Consider the following 14895-nt stretch of genomic DNA (forward strand, 5'->3'; position numbering starts at 1 on the left):
AGTATGAAACATTAATTAGGAAAGCATTTACTTATAAATAATATATGGATATGAAATGATACATTATTTGGTTGTTCCATGGAAAGTTTGATGTCTGCTTTGGGGAATTTTATAGACACAAAAAAGGAAGCATCATTTATGTATCAGTCTGTGGCTTGCAGATCCATTTCAGTTTTTGCACATTAAAAAACAGAAACTTTGTTTTGGCAGAGTAGACCCTTGTCTCTACGGGTCTTCCTTTCTCACACTTTAGTGGCTAATGGATAGAAAACGTCTCAGGCTCCCATGCTGCTTGGAGGTATAATAGCTGTTCACTATACACTGACCTTCACCTTGAAGGAGAGGTTTTTTTTGTTTATTTGTTTCTTACTTTAGAAAGATACAGTTGTGTGTATCAGATACAAGTACAATAATCTGTATTTTTAAAGACTTTTACAGATAAAGTAAAAATAATTTTTTCTTATTTAGAATATATGCTACATTTTTGGTTTAGAAAATATAGTCACTTGCTCTATTGCCCTTAGAGACCACTCAGTTTCTAGCTGTCCCTGTGTCCCTATGCTATGTATTAATGGTGTTTTCCTTTCTTTGGCTGATAAAGAACATTTTGAGTAGCAGTATTTTATGTCTTTTAAATTTTTTTTTATTATTTATTTTTTAAATATGTCTTTATTGATTTCAAAGAGAGGAAGGGAGAGGGAGAGAGAGAAACATCAGTGATGAGAGAGAGTCATTGATGAGCTGCCTCCTGCATGTCCCCTGCTGGGGATCGAGCTTTCAATCCAGGCATGTGCCCTGACCGGCAATCGAACTGAGATCTCCTGAATTAGGTCAATGCTCAACCGCTGAGCCATGCCAGCCAGGCTTCTTTTTTTTTTTTTTAATGTTTTTATTGATTTCAGAGAGAGGAAGGGAGGAGAGAGAAACATTGCTGACTGAAAGAGTCATTGATTGGCTGCCTCCTGCATGCCCCCTACTGGGGACTGAGCCTGAAATCTGGGCATGCGCCCTGACCGGGCATCCAACCATGACCTCCTGGTTCATGGGTCGGTGCTCAACCACTGAGCCACACCGACCAGGCTTGAGTAGCAGTATTTTAAATTCTAAGGTACCTAAACAAATAGCCTATGCAACTAAATTTTTTTTATAAATGCTAAATTATTTTTAGACCACAAAATATTTTGAAGAAACTTAAGAATAATAAGCTGTTATGAAACATTTGATACTTGTTTTCTTATATTTTTAACTTAGAATTGAAAATACCTATTTGTTTTAGTGAAGGGAAATGATACCAGAAAAGGAATAATTAAAATTGGTGTATCCATTGGCAAAGGGATTGGATTCCATGTTATATCACTGGACTGTTGAAATAATTTGCTTGTTGATCTCTCAGTTTGAATCAGTACAAAAGTTCCTTTGGGCTTCATGCTTCACCACATACTTTCCCTGTATATAATAACTATTATTAAACATGTTAAATTATATTAATTTTTCTGGACAGAAGATGGGTAATGAAAAAGAATGCTTATTTTGATATTTCTGCTTGTGGTAGGCAGAATAGTGGCCCCCAAAGTGTCCATGCCCTAATCCCATAACTTGTAAATACAAGCAAAAGGGGCTGTGTAGATGTGATTGAGGGTAGGGACCTTGAAAGGGGGAGAGTATCCTGAATTATCCTGGTAGATCCAATTTAATCACAATAGTCCTTAAAAGTGGAGAGAGAAGTGACAATTGAAGGTCAGAGAGATTCTATGTTGCTGGCTTTGAAGATGTAAGGGCAGCCTCTAACAACTAGAAAAGAGAGGAAACTTTCTCCTGTGGAGTTCCCAGAAAGGGATGCAGCCCTGCTGACACCTTGGTGACAGCCTGGTGAGACCCATGTAGCACTTCTCTAAGATAATACTTTTATGTTGTTTTTAAGCCACTAAGTTTGTGGTAATTTTGGCAGCCCTAGAAAATTAGTGCATAGCTCATTATATTCCTTTGAATTTGAATTTCACCAGATCGCTGAAATTGGGAATCATCATTTAAACTGTTGCCAAAAAGGGGGTCATCAAATAAAGATGGAGAGTTATTAAAAATGGTTACTGTGAAAATATGTCAAAAGTAGTTGACTAAGACTATGTGGCTGGTTGTTTCTGTAATAGCCTCTGAACTATACTCAGTCAACATGCTACTTACAGCTCAGTATCACCAATACAGTTGATTAAGTATATCATTCTAATTCTTTTTAAAAGAAACTGCATTAAATTAAAACCTAAGTGGTATATTTCAGATTTTCAATATTGAATGAGTATGTGACTAAGTGAGTCTTATCTCTTGGCCGTTGGTTTTAATGTGAATTTGTAAAGTGAAGTCCTTGAGTTAGACTTCTAACAGCTAGCTGTATTCTGTTGTTCTAAGGTCACCAAAGTTTTCTAAGTCCTGAGTGAGCTGAATGAAGAAAATACTGCAATAAACTGCTTGGTGCAGAACCTATGAAGCAGCAACTCTGGTTTTCATTGAACAGGAGGCCCCCCTGTGCTTACAGACTTCCTTAGGGTAGGTCCTTTTCCAGTGAGACTTCTACTGTAGAAAGAATCAGTCCAGGAATGAAGACCCTGAGAAGGAAAGTAGACCTGCCCTCATAGTGTTTTAATGGGAGCCAGCATCTGTAAATGTCTGAATGTAGTTAATGTGCCTGCTACATGTTAGATAGGTTATACTTCATTCAGAAAGATCACCCACAGAAAATAAAACATGCCCATTGATTATTTGACTCCCAGATGGTTTAAATAACTTGTTTCTAAGAACCCTGTGTTTTTAATGCCAGTTCCTCTCTGATCAAACAAAATATGGCCAGTGCTTAATCTCTATGGAGAAAAAAATCGACTTAGTTTAGTATTAGGCAATCAGAAGTTTTCTTTGGAAAGCTAGTATAAACTGGTTTAAAAGCTCTCAATTGTTCTGATCAATTTAATAGATTAAAAAAAGGAAAACAGTGTAGAAATAGTCTGTATATAAAGACTATTTGCTGGCTTCAGAAGTTTGGAAATTAGCCAAAAAAAAAGTCTCTCTGGGCACAGGAAAAAAGCCAGATGGAGCAGAAGGTTCTTCATGTGGAAAAAAGGAGATTAGAGAGAAAACAGCTGAGAAGGCAAATTCATATTGTCATAAAGAGCTTCAATAAGGTGGAAATAAATACATTTCTGACTTGCCTGAAGCTAGCACTATAGTGCCTCAAACAAGTACTATGTGTATGCTTGGAAGACTTTCTATCTAAGGATGAGGCTCAGGATAAAGCATTTACTGATTAACCCACTAAACCCACATGTAATAGGTGAATACTTGTGAACACTGGGAAATATGCAGGCAACAGTTTTGATCACGTCAGGTAGGTTCTAAGAAAACTCAAGTAAGATGTAGGATCACAGAGCCTCTTGGTACAGTGCCGCTGGCTTCAGCAGAGGAGTCCTTTGTGCTTATGAGGTAGTAACCATTACCCACCAGTTTCCTGGTGCCACTATCCGAATTCTAGGAAGAGCCTTAGGAGGAAGGGAACCTCCTCCAAAGGACTAACTTTGCAAATTTATTTTTCCCCTCAGTTTTATTTGCAAATTTTAACCTATGAAACGATAAGGAATGCTCCACCTTTGTTAGATGTTGAGCTTGATAGAAGCTGAGGCCCGCAGTGAACTAATTGTTTTAATAAGTCCTTGATAACATCACAAGTGCTAGCCCTTGGTTTTCTCTCTGGCTTTTCTAACCCTCTTGCCATCAACTTTCTTTTGGCCCTCCCGTATCTTAGCTACCTAGCACTCTTTTGGTTTTGAAAGACCTTGCCCTCAGTTACTAACTAATCCCTGCCAAGGTATTCTCATAAAAGCTCATGGGTGTGTGTTTGAGGATTTGATGTTGGTGTTGTGAATACTTAAAAGCCTTTAAGTGCTAGGTGATGGAATTTAGGCATAAAGACAGATCCTTGGTATAGGAGTTGTTTTGGGTTGCGGGGTCGGTTTATACAGCGCTGTTCACATGCCTCCATGTAGGCACCTCCCCCTTGAAGTCCGCCCCTGAATGTTTCCCTTATGAATGGAGTGCATTACTTCCAGAGAGGCATCTGGTAGTTGGATACTAATGGCTTTTACCTGGCAGTGATAGCTACTGGGGATTTGCTTTGATGGCCAGGGTTCATGGAGGAAATGTGCTTCACGGGCACAGGCTTCAGCACCTTGCCCACCTCCAGTCAATGTCCATAATGTTGCATCAGCTGTTAGCCTCCCTCCTCAGAGACAATAGAAAGAAGTGCTTTCAAAGTAGAGGACTGTTTCCTCATTATAATTTTGTTCCAGGGGAAATCTATATTTTGCACTTCTTTCTGCTTTGCACCATTGCCAGAATTTTTGCAAGCCACGCTATTCTCATATATAGTAAAAGGACCTTTTTGAACTCTATTTTTAGACACTGATCTTAATCAGAGTTGAACAAAGAGTACCATGGAAGTTGTCTTTCCCATAAAACTCAAAAGCTTTATTGTTATTAATCAGTAATATTTTTCAAATGCAGTAGCTACTATGTATCAGACACTTTATTAGATGCTGTGCATGTATTAGAGAAACAATATAGCAGATGTTTAAGAGCAGTTCTCTGGATTGATAAATTCAAATCCTGGCTCCATATCCTATTAGCAAAATGAAACCTTATATAATTACCTAGTCTTTCTTTGCCTCACTAATAAACACTGTCTGAAGTATTAAATGAATTTATCCAGTCCTTAGAGAAGTTTCTGATACCTGTTAATAGCTCAATAAATGTTCTAATTCTTCCAATAATGTACAAAGTAGGTATTTTTGTCCCCCATTTTTTTAAATCCTTACCTGAGGATATGTTTTTTTATTGATTTTAGAGAGAGGGTGAAGGAGTGAGAGAGAGAGAGAAACATCAATGTGAGAGAGAAACATTGATTGGTCGCCTCCCATACGCACCCTGACCTGGGATAGAGCCTGAAACCTAGATCTGTGCCCTGACCGGGATTTGAACCCACAACCTTTTGGTGTACAGGATGATGCTCCAGCCAACTGAGCCCCCTGGCTAGGGCACTCCTTATTTTATGATGAGGAAACTAAGACTCTGAAGTTAAAGAATGTATCAAAGTCACAGACAGTGACTGGGTGGCACTGGTTTTAAACTCGTCTTTCATACCTCAAGACCCCTCAAGACTTCTCAGCCCAGAGGCTTAGATTATTTTTCTGTTTTCTCACTCTGTTTATTGGGACTCTAAAAGAGGGCCTGGTTTATGACATACTGCTGAGCACATCATTTTATACTCACATTTATCATGTAAACATCTTCTGAAAACGAAGGAGCAGAACTCTGCCAAGGATCGGGGTTATGGAAATTTAGTCCGTGGAGATAGGGAATTTCATGATTGTGATTTAAGGGAAAGATCTGAAATAACAGACTTTTACCACAAATGTGTGTGACTCGAATCTCCTGGGGAGGGAAATGCCAAGCTGGGTGGAGGGCAAAACAGCCTAATATTTGTCCTGGCTGCGGTCCAGCCTCTCCCCGGGAGGGCTTCTTTCCCTCTGCGGCCCAGGAGGAGAGGGAGCACACTTGTTTAGGGCTCGGAAGGCACTCAGGAAGGTATTCACAGCCACTGCCCGCCGAGGTGTGTGGTACACCCAACTTCTCGAGTTTACAGTCAGAGTGGACAGGTGGTAGGTGTTAAAGCATTACCAGCAGAGCTCCAAGGTGATTGTTGGCATCGTCAGGTAGAAGCTTCCATGGAAGCCCGCGACCCTCAGACAGTGACGCTCCCTCTCTTACTTTACTGCTGCTGGCACATCCCACCTCGGGACTTCGAGGTTCCTCTTTGGCCTGTACCTTCAGCGTTTAGTATCCTTGGAGTTCTTTCTGAGTCTGTTTCTCACCGAAGTCTTCGTGTCCCCCTTCCTCCGCCCAACCCCAGACAACCCTTTCGCGTCCATAACTCAACAACCAGTTCTATGCTAAATCCTCAGTTCAGATCTCTCTCTCAGTCTCCAGGTCTTGCTCTCACTCACCACTGGACATCTCCACTTAGACATCCCACGGACACTTCAACATCAGTTAGTTTAAAACTGAGCGCTCTCTCTTCCTCCAGCACCATCTCCCTCCCTTCCCACCCGGATTTGCTTCCCCCAGAGTCTGTAATCTATTCTTCACATCACCAGAGGGGTCTCTCTAAAGTGCCAATCTGATGTCATTCTATTTAAAATCCTAAAGTCTAGGCTGGGCCTGAAGATAAAGCCCAAGTTCTTCAACATGAGTTATAAGGCCTGTTGTGATAGACACCCCACTTCCCCTAACTTCTGCAGCCTTCTCGCTGTTTACCTCGCGCATTCTTCCCCCCTCACCTTCACCACACACACTTTATGTTCTGACACTTATTCCTGGCACATGTTCCGTTTTCTTGGTCTCCAGGCCTTTGCTCAGGCTGCTCCTTCTGAGCCCCCACATCCACCTACGTAGCCCCTTTCCCTTGGCTAATGTCTACGTATACTTAGAGGTTTCAATTTAGACACCCTTTCTTCTGGAAGACCCCTCTACCTGATTCCCCATGTTTATGCTAAATGCCGCTCCCAGGTGTTCCCATTTCACCCTTTACTTGCCCATGTATTTGCAAGTTTAATTGTTGGTCTTTTCCATTAGACTGACAATAATAAGTTCTCCAAGGGCAGGACCCATGTTTTGTTTGTTCAATATTGTATCTCGAGTGCCTCGCCCATGAATGAATGGAACCTGCATAGCAGTATCTCACAAAAGTTGGAGACTCTTCATAAGGTAAAAACATATGTATGTGTGTGTACATATATTATAGATCAAGTTTTCCTACTTGATGTTTTTGGATACTACTTGCTGCTATTATGGGCGACACCAATAGTAGCAGATGTTTGGTAAGTTTCTATAGGAGAGGGGAGAGCTGTTGGTGTCCAGGGCACTCTGTGGATGCAATTTCTTTGATGGCCTTGGACCTTATTGCTGTCCTGGCTATCGGGTGGTGAGTACATCCACTTCCCAGTGGGCCTGAAAAGGCAGTTACCTGTGTAGTATAAGGTGATGGATTTCTTCATTGGGGAAGCAAAAATACTTTGAACATTATAATTTAATAATGTGATTTTTCTCCCAAAAGCAGGTTTTGGTAAGAGGAAAGGAAAGGCAGGAAATGCTGGGAGGTGGCAGGACCTGCTTAGATGGTGTTTGTGCCTAAAGTGAGGACTTATAAAATATCTGACATATTTTAACATTTGCCTTGAGTCTACAGGATGGATCTGGGTTACAGATTCTGTGATGCTAAAGCATCCTCCTATATTTGTGGAGAGAGGTCTGGCATTGCTCAAGAGATTAAGTTTTGTTGTTTGGTATAGAATAAAGTGCCATGTATATTGAGTTTCTCTAGGTGGATTGTTCATCCTTGTCATCTTTTTGGATCCAGGGCAAAATAAATGCAAAGGGAGGGAGGTCTAAGCTCTACTGGTCCCTGAGCAGAGGTGATGGCTCTTGAACTTCAGAGACCCTCACTTGCATGAGCCCTAGCCATATGTTTCCAAGGTGGTAAAAGTTGCAGAAGTTAAGACATTTCAATTACAATAAGGTGACTGATTGATTAATACCACTACCTCTTTCCATTCCCACTTCACTTGATGTCAGGTGCCCCTGGCATGGCTGTGGGCATCTTTGGGTCCAGCTAAAGAGAAGTTGAGTTGGGGATACGTTTGGGGTAGAGGGTACATTTTTGTTGGTTACGGTCACTTCTGTATGGAGTTAAGTTGCTGCTCTCCTGAGGTATCAGTGGCTTCCGGGAATATTTCTTTAGATTACTGTGCCAGATCATCAGGACAGGACAACAGCAAATCAAAACTGGAGCTGAAGGCCACACAAACCTGGATCCACCTCTCACTAGCATAGTTCTCAGGCCATCTAGAGTCTGTGCAGACTTGTAAACACCCCAACTTGGGATCCCAAGCAATAGAACGCTGGAAGGGAATCCTTTGATCGCATTTGATCCTTTGATTACCTCCTTGCATTACATTTGATTCTACATGTTACTACTACCCTGTCCACACCAATGAGAGAGCCATTCTGGGAAAACTTTTGGGTTGATCCTGCACTATTATTTAAATTACATTTTAATCTGCAGCATTTTTGCTTATATACTTGCTGCATGTCCTCACTGCTTTTGTAGCTGTGTCTGTAGAGTAAAAAATAGGTATGGGTGAGATGACTTGGCCTTTGGCCTGTGTGAATTCCTAACTTAACCCTTCCTACCACCGCTTATTTGGTTGAACAGAGTTTCTCTTTCAGCCTAATAGTATATTTGTTGTTGTAGTTGTTTTTTAAAATATATATTTTACTAGAAACAAAATATTATGTTGTAACGTAAAAGCATTAATAAATGCATAATAGAAAACAAGTCTTAATAATCCCGTCACTACTAAATATGTTATAAATTTGTGGGTTTTGCCTGGCCGACGTGGCTCAGCAGTTGAGTATCAACCTAGGATCCAGATCACAGTTCGATTCCCAGTCAGGGCACAGGCCCGGGTTTCGGGCTCGATCCCCAGTCGGGGGCGTGCGGGAGGCAGCCGGTCGATGACTCTCATCATAGATGTTTCTCTCTCTCTCTCTCCCTCTCCCTTCCTCTCTCTGAAATCAGTAAAAGATATATTAAAAAAACTTTCTGTGTTTTTTTGCATGTTGTGGAACGCATATTGTGTTTAACTTCTTTTAAAATGTTTTTTTGGCACAAATGGGATCATATCCATATAGCTTTGCAACATGCTTTTTTCAACTGTGTATCCTAAATATCTTTCTGAATTCTTTTTAAGGGTTGGATAGCATTTTTGTTTGGTAATATCACTAATTTATTAGTCAATTAATTCCTTATATTTGGATTGTTTTCAGTTTTTTATTTTTAAAAAATATATCTTTATTGATTTTAGAGAGAGGAAAGGAGAGGGAGAGAGAGAGAGAAACATCAATGATGAGTCATCGATCAGCTGCCTCCTGCACGCCCTCGACTGGGGATTGAGCCCGAAAACTGGGCATGTGCCCTGACCGGGAATCGAACCTGATCGCCTGGATCCTAGGTCGACGCTCAACCGCTGGGCCACGCCTGGTCAGGCTGTTTTGTTTTATTTTTACTACAACAAATGGTTCTGTAATGAGCATCCTTGTTTATATATCTTTGCACACTTTGCAAGGATTTTTCTCCTGTAATATAAATTTTAAGTAGAAATTTAGAATTCCAGGGTCAAAGGATATATACATTGAAAATATTGATGGAAGTTTCTAAAATGCCCAATTTATAGACTCACCAGTAATGTAGGGGGGTACATACTTCTCTACACCTTTGTCAGCCCAGTATTATCACTCACTTTAATGTTTGTCAATCAGAAAATGGTAGCTAAGGATGCTTTTAATTTTTGTATCTTTAGTAGGTTGACTGTCTTTTCCTATCTTCATTTATTTTTTTGTGCTCTTCTGTGACTAGCCTGTTCATATTCTTTACTCATTAAAAAAACACATAACAGTGATTTGTTATTTTCTTATTGACTTGCAAAAGTTATTGAGATTACTTGAGATACTAGCTCTTCATCCTAGTATGACCCTTGATAGCAAAGGACACTTGCTATTGCATTTTCAACTCAAATTCTTCTATGAAAATCCCTTGGATGATAATAATTATGCTGCATATAAATTAATATAAATAAATGCAGATATTTATACAGCTAAAAAATTAGAGGCAGGCATTGGTCACAACCTTGCTTGGAAGGTAAGTGTGTTCTTCATTAGGAGAGTAGTTTTCCCTAAACCAAGGAAGGTGCCTAAGTCTGAAGCAAAGGTCCCCTTGCCAAGTTTACACAAAGCTCTGAGGTTAGAAATTGGTCCTTGTTCTAGGTATAGTGCATGACATGAATAGTTTGTTTTATTTTTCTTGAGTTTACTGCCTAATACCAGGCTCTCCATTTTACATTTATATCTAGAAAAGTTAGAAATGTTTTAATTTTATAGGAAACAAATTAGTGTTTTTGAAGTGCTTTTGAATTTAGCAACCTAGATTAAATCATGTTGGATGTTTTTCATGGAAACTGTTGTATTTTATTTTTTTGCATGAGTTAGCTCTTAGTTGCTCATAATTCTGACATATTGAGCACAATGAATCAATATCACTTGCTATAAATATTGGAATTGCTAGAAAACAGAAATCTCTGGGTCAGAAGTCCCAAACTGACAGTATCTGCCCACAGACATTCCCTCTTAGGTAAGAACTATTTTCAACTATAGTCATCCCTCAGTATCCTCTGAGTGGGAGAGATTGGTTCCAGGGCCACCCTCCCAGCCCCCAGCCCTGAGGATACTAAATCCAAGGACGCCCAAGTCCCTTAAATAAAATGGTGTCGTATTTGCATATGACTGATATTTGCTTACAGGCCACAGCAGGGTGTACCTGCACATTACTTTATTCTCACGGATTCAGCATACTGCTTCATGCATGGAACATTCAAGTTTTGCTATTTTGGAACATTCTGGGAATTTTGTTTTGGGGGAGTGGAGTGTTTTCAATCCACAACTGTTTGAATCTGCTGATGCAAAACCCATGGATATGGATGGCCAACTGTTTCTAATGCTTATAAATGGAGAAATTTCAAATAAAACTCAGATTTCTGGTTTTTCTGGAAAAATGAAATTTTTGCAATAATGAGTTATAGATGTGTTAATAATGAAGGGGAACTGCACAGTGGCTGTTCTTTTTAGACAGGGCAAGTGGTCTCCAGTTGGCCACAGTTCCTGCCATTCTTTAATGTATTACACCCAGCCTACTTCACTCAGTTACATTGTGTAGATTGCTCTTTTCTATTTATAGGTAAATAAAAATATAAAAAAGCATGCACATAAAAAGATTCCTTAATTCGTTATTAATAAATTAATGAAAACCTCATAAAGATTATTTGCTTTATTGGATTTTTTTATACATTCATCTCCTTAAAAAGGTGGTAATAAATACAGAGACAGAGGAAGCATAAACATCTCAGAGGTACTTTCTTCTTTCCAGCTTTTACCAACAAAACACTCCATTGGCTGGTGAAAAATGAAGACTGGAAAGTTCTATACTTCCTGGAGTTCCACTATCTTACGTTGTAATTTCTTTAGGTCCTTTTGTACTTTATGTATCTCTAAATCCACCTTTGTTTTCTGTATTTGTTGGAGGGAGCTGAGAGAGTCATGAATTGATTTAAATCCTGGAAGAGGACATGAGTATACTTAATGCATTGGAATTTTTGGTTTTTACAGAAGTTGTTAATCAGCAGTCCTGCCACAATTGACCATCTTTTTATTCACAGCACATTACATTTCACTAAGATCAGTCTAAAAATGTGTAACCATTTCTTGTATGTCATGAAGCTGCGTTAGCAATAGTGTTTCAACTTATATCTGCCTCTTTGTGAAAATTTAATTCAATTCCTTTCTTTTCTTTCCCCCCAAATACACTGCATAATGAAATGCTGCTATATTTCAGGAGAGAAATTTAAAGTAATAGTTTCTTCTTTCTGTACACTTTGACAAGAGATTTGGATGATCTTTTTTTATTCTTGTTACCAAATTGAAGGTAAAGACCTTTGAAATCTCAGATGAGATTTTAAACTTTCTCTAACATCAACTTGTTTGAGGGACCTGAAGAGGGGCCACTGACTTCCTCTTCCCGCTCCCCCAGCACTTTGTATCTCTCTTATTCAAGTCTAATTACTAGTGACCACAACCTACCAGATCTCAAGCTTCTTAGTGTTCAGCCCATTTCTTGTTTACTGGAGCCTTTTACATACTCATTTCTCAACACATTTTTATTAAAGGCCTAAAGGAACAAACCATTAATTCGGAGTCCCTGTTTGCTGAACTCCTACTTAATAAAACATAGAGACATGTAGATTGCAAATCCCTCTTCAGCTCATGCTGTGTTTGTACTACTGGAATGAATAAAATTAAACCTCTGGTAGTTAAGTAGAAAGCCTGGCCCTAAAAGAAGGGTCAGTTAGGTTTGGGACATGACTCCTGGTCAGATAATTCATTATTTTGATTTGGCAGTGGGAGTTGGGGGGGTAGAGGTGGTGAGGGTCAGATTTCTAGGTAGAGGAGTTTACTTATATGCCAGCAGCATCTGGCAGAATGAGACCATGATGATTTTCCAATACGCCTTCAAGGTATCTCTATACTGGATCAAAATGAGGTAGAATTGACTTGCATTCTTCTGAGATCTAGAGGACAGAAAATGAGTTGGGGCTTTCTCTAATAAAGGAAATGTTTGGGTCCTGGTAATTCCCTCAGAATTGTGACTGGAGGCAGATGGCTGCTCCACAGCACCTATCCCATGTCCTTCTCTTTGACAAATTAGATGAGCCTTTCAAATTAATCCTCTTTGATGTTAGCTCAGCTTGACACTGCTGCCATTAGCCTCTTTAAGAAGAAAGACAGTCATTACACCGGACTCTATTAATTCATCTCTCTTTCTTACGTCTAAAGGTCAGGTCTCCAGTCTCACATCTGCCCGGGCTCATTACATGCAAGTTCAATGAGGGACATTTGATTTAGGCTCCTAGTTTTATGATATACCCACAAGCCATGTCTTGATGATCTCCAAGGACTTTCCAGGTCTAACAATTCTATGAGTCTCTGATCTTAGAAAATAATAATTTTTTAAAATCTCACATAGTGGCAAGCTTGTGGCGCTGCCAAGTGTGAATGAAGAAAGTGAACTTACTTACCTACCTTGCCGGGGTATGCTGACATTCTAAGGGATATTTAGGAAAGTCAGGTCAAATACAAAAGGATGTCACTAATGACAAGATTGGTTGCCTGACATTAGCTCAAAGTAGAAAGCTGAGAGATTGGATAGGAAAGGACTGATGTTCTTTACTTAATCAAAGGCACCTGCTCACCTGATTGATATTCATTCTGAATTTTCTCTAATTCAGCCCAGAAGTGCTTTTCCAGTTGGTTCATCTTTTTCCACAGTTTATTTTCTATATGCTTTACTTTGCTTAGTTCTGTATCCTGTTTGTGTGTGTTAATGAAATTCTCTAATTTGCTTGAAAGCTGCCGTATTTTCTCTTCCATTTTATTTTCAGACTTTTCCTATAAAAGATATCACATGGTAAAACTCTGCAGACAAGAAACTCTATGTGGATTTGTATTCCAGCTTAGAGAATGTTTTTAACAAATTCACTTTTCCATGTTAAAGATGAAAATTCAAACCAAGTTCCCTGTATCTAAAACTATGTTCACGAGCCTAAGAGTTCACCCCTTTGTGTGGCCTGGCTCATTTGTAGCCCCCGGAATTCTGTATGATACGGAAGAAAATGAAATACAGGGCATGGTCTTGCTGAAACAAACTCCTTGAGGATTTGGATTTCAGCCTCGTGTTTAGAGAAGGGTAACCAAGGACAGCATTTTAGATTCTGCTCCTTGAACATGCTCCAAGTGCTAGATGTCCTTATTCCCCCAGCTTCATGTCCCCATGTGGACAGACGACGGCTGGAAGAGTGACCCTCCGCCCGCCTGTCGGTTAGGATCCCCTCTGCCCTGCAGGGAATGAGGGAGCAAGAGGGCTGGAGGGCCTTGGCCCTTTCGGTTCTCCTGCCTCGAAGGTGGATTCCAGTCTCCCTCTTCCTATGGTGGGAGCTTCTGCCTGCAGGTGACCCTGTGGTCATGTAGAGCTGCCTGCCACTGGTGGAGGCGTCTGCCTAAATCAGCTGGGACAAGTACGGGCCTGCTGCGCTGCAGACCCGAGCACACACAGCTCAACAGCCCGGTCAGTGGTAGAGCTGTAATGTTTCTCCCATCTCCATCGCGTCTCTATCAGGTGTTTCCAGATCCAGGTGGAGGGCCAGGAGCATTATTTACCCGGCTGCCTAAAGCCCCTCTACTGAAGTCCCAGAAACATATTTGAATCCACTGAGGAGCCTGCCGGCCTGTGCTGCTCCTGCTGTGCTGGCAAGAGTGGGAGAAGGGAGCCCCGGATGGATGTCCCCCAGACTGCAGCCTTCTCACCCCAAAGCTGGGGGTTTCTCCACAAGGTCTGAGCTGGAAAAGGAGTTTTGAAAACTTTTGATCTGCTGACGGATCTCTGGAGAGGTAACAGGGCTAATCTAAGGCAGGAGTTTTCAGGCCTTGTAGTGTCTAAGCATCACCCGGGGAGCTGGCCTAGAAGCACCCAGGGGGGGCCTTGGGAGGTCTGTCTGATGCCTCCACGTTGGCTTGGGAAAAGGAATCTGAATTTTTAAAGTTTCTTTTGGTTACTCTAGAGGTAGAACCCTGAGCAGTGTGGGTTCAGAGTTGGGGAGTAGCAAACAGGAACAGAAGGCTGGCCTCTGGATTCCTAGCCTGGTGCCCCCACAAAGTAGGTTACTGACACTCAAGGTTGCTGTGAGTGTTGAAGGCCGACTTTGGAGGCCTTTACTCACGGGCAGGCTGCAGACGTGCAGCCGTCGGCGGCGGGAACCAGGGGTCCTTACCAGTTTCTCCTGCAGGAGCTTCAGGTAGGAGTTTATTTGGCCCAGCTGCTCTTTTTCGTATTTGGCGAATAGGCTTTCTGTCCTTTTTTGATTTTTCTCAACTTCCTCATACAGATTATTTGCTAGTGAATTAAATCTAAGGGAAAAAATTGTTCTATTTTAATAAGTAGATTTAAACATAGAATCAAAATTTAGTATTTAAAAACATCTGCAGTTTTTCCAGATGATGAAGCTCAGTGTGTGTAGCAAGTACTTATGGGGTGATGCGGGGCTGAGGAAGCACACTCTGGGTCCTGTCCTGAGCTTGTGTTCAGCCGAGCTCCTGCCAACAACCCTCCGCACGCCCTAAATTACACGCACACAC

The 14895-nt window shown here is 40.8% G+C and overlaps 1 protein-coding gene across 3 annotated transcripts in view; it reads right to left on the minus strand.

The window, feature by feature from the left end:
• Positions 1–10964: 10964 nt before the first annotated feature.
• The window catches only part of FAM81B (family with sequence similarity 81 member B), a 45488-nt gene continuing 41557 nt past the window's right edge, over positions 10965–14895 (minus strand). For all 3 annotated transcript variants that reach the window (XM_081133284.1, XM_081133283.1, XM_081133282.1), the window contains 3 exons: positions 14532–14667; positions 12957–13152; positions 10965–11264 (listed from right to left, as the gene is read on the minus strand). In XM_081133284.1, coding sequence (XP_080989410.1) covers positions 11131–11264; positions 12957–13152; positions 14532–14667 — 466 coding nt within the window. In that variant the 3' untranslated portion in view covers positions 10965–11130. The remainder of the gene's footprint in view (positions 11265–12956; positions 13153–14531; positions 14668–14895) is intronic.

This window comes from Miniopterus schreibersii (assembly GCF_964146895.1).
Source record: "Miniopterus schreibersii genome assembly, chromosome: 3".
In the NCBI taxonomy this organism is placed as follows: Eukaryota; Metazoa; Chordata; class Mammalia; order Chiroptera; family Miniopteridae; genus Miniopterus; species Miniopterus schreibersii.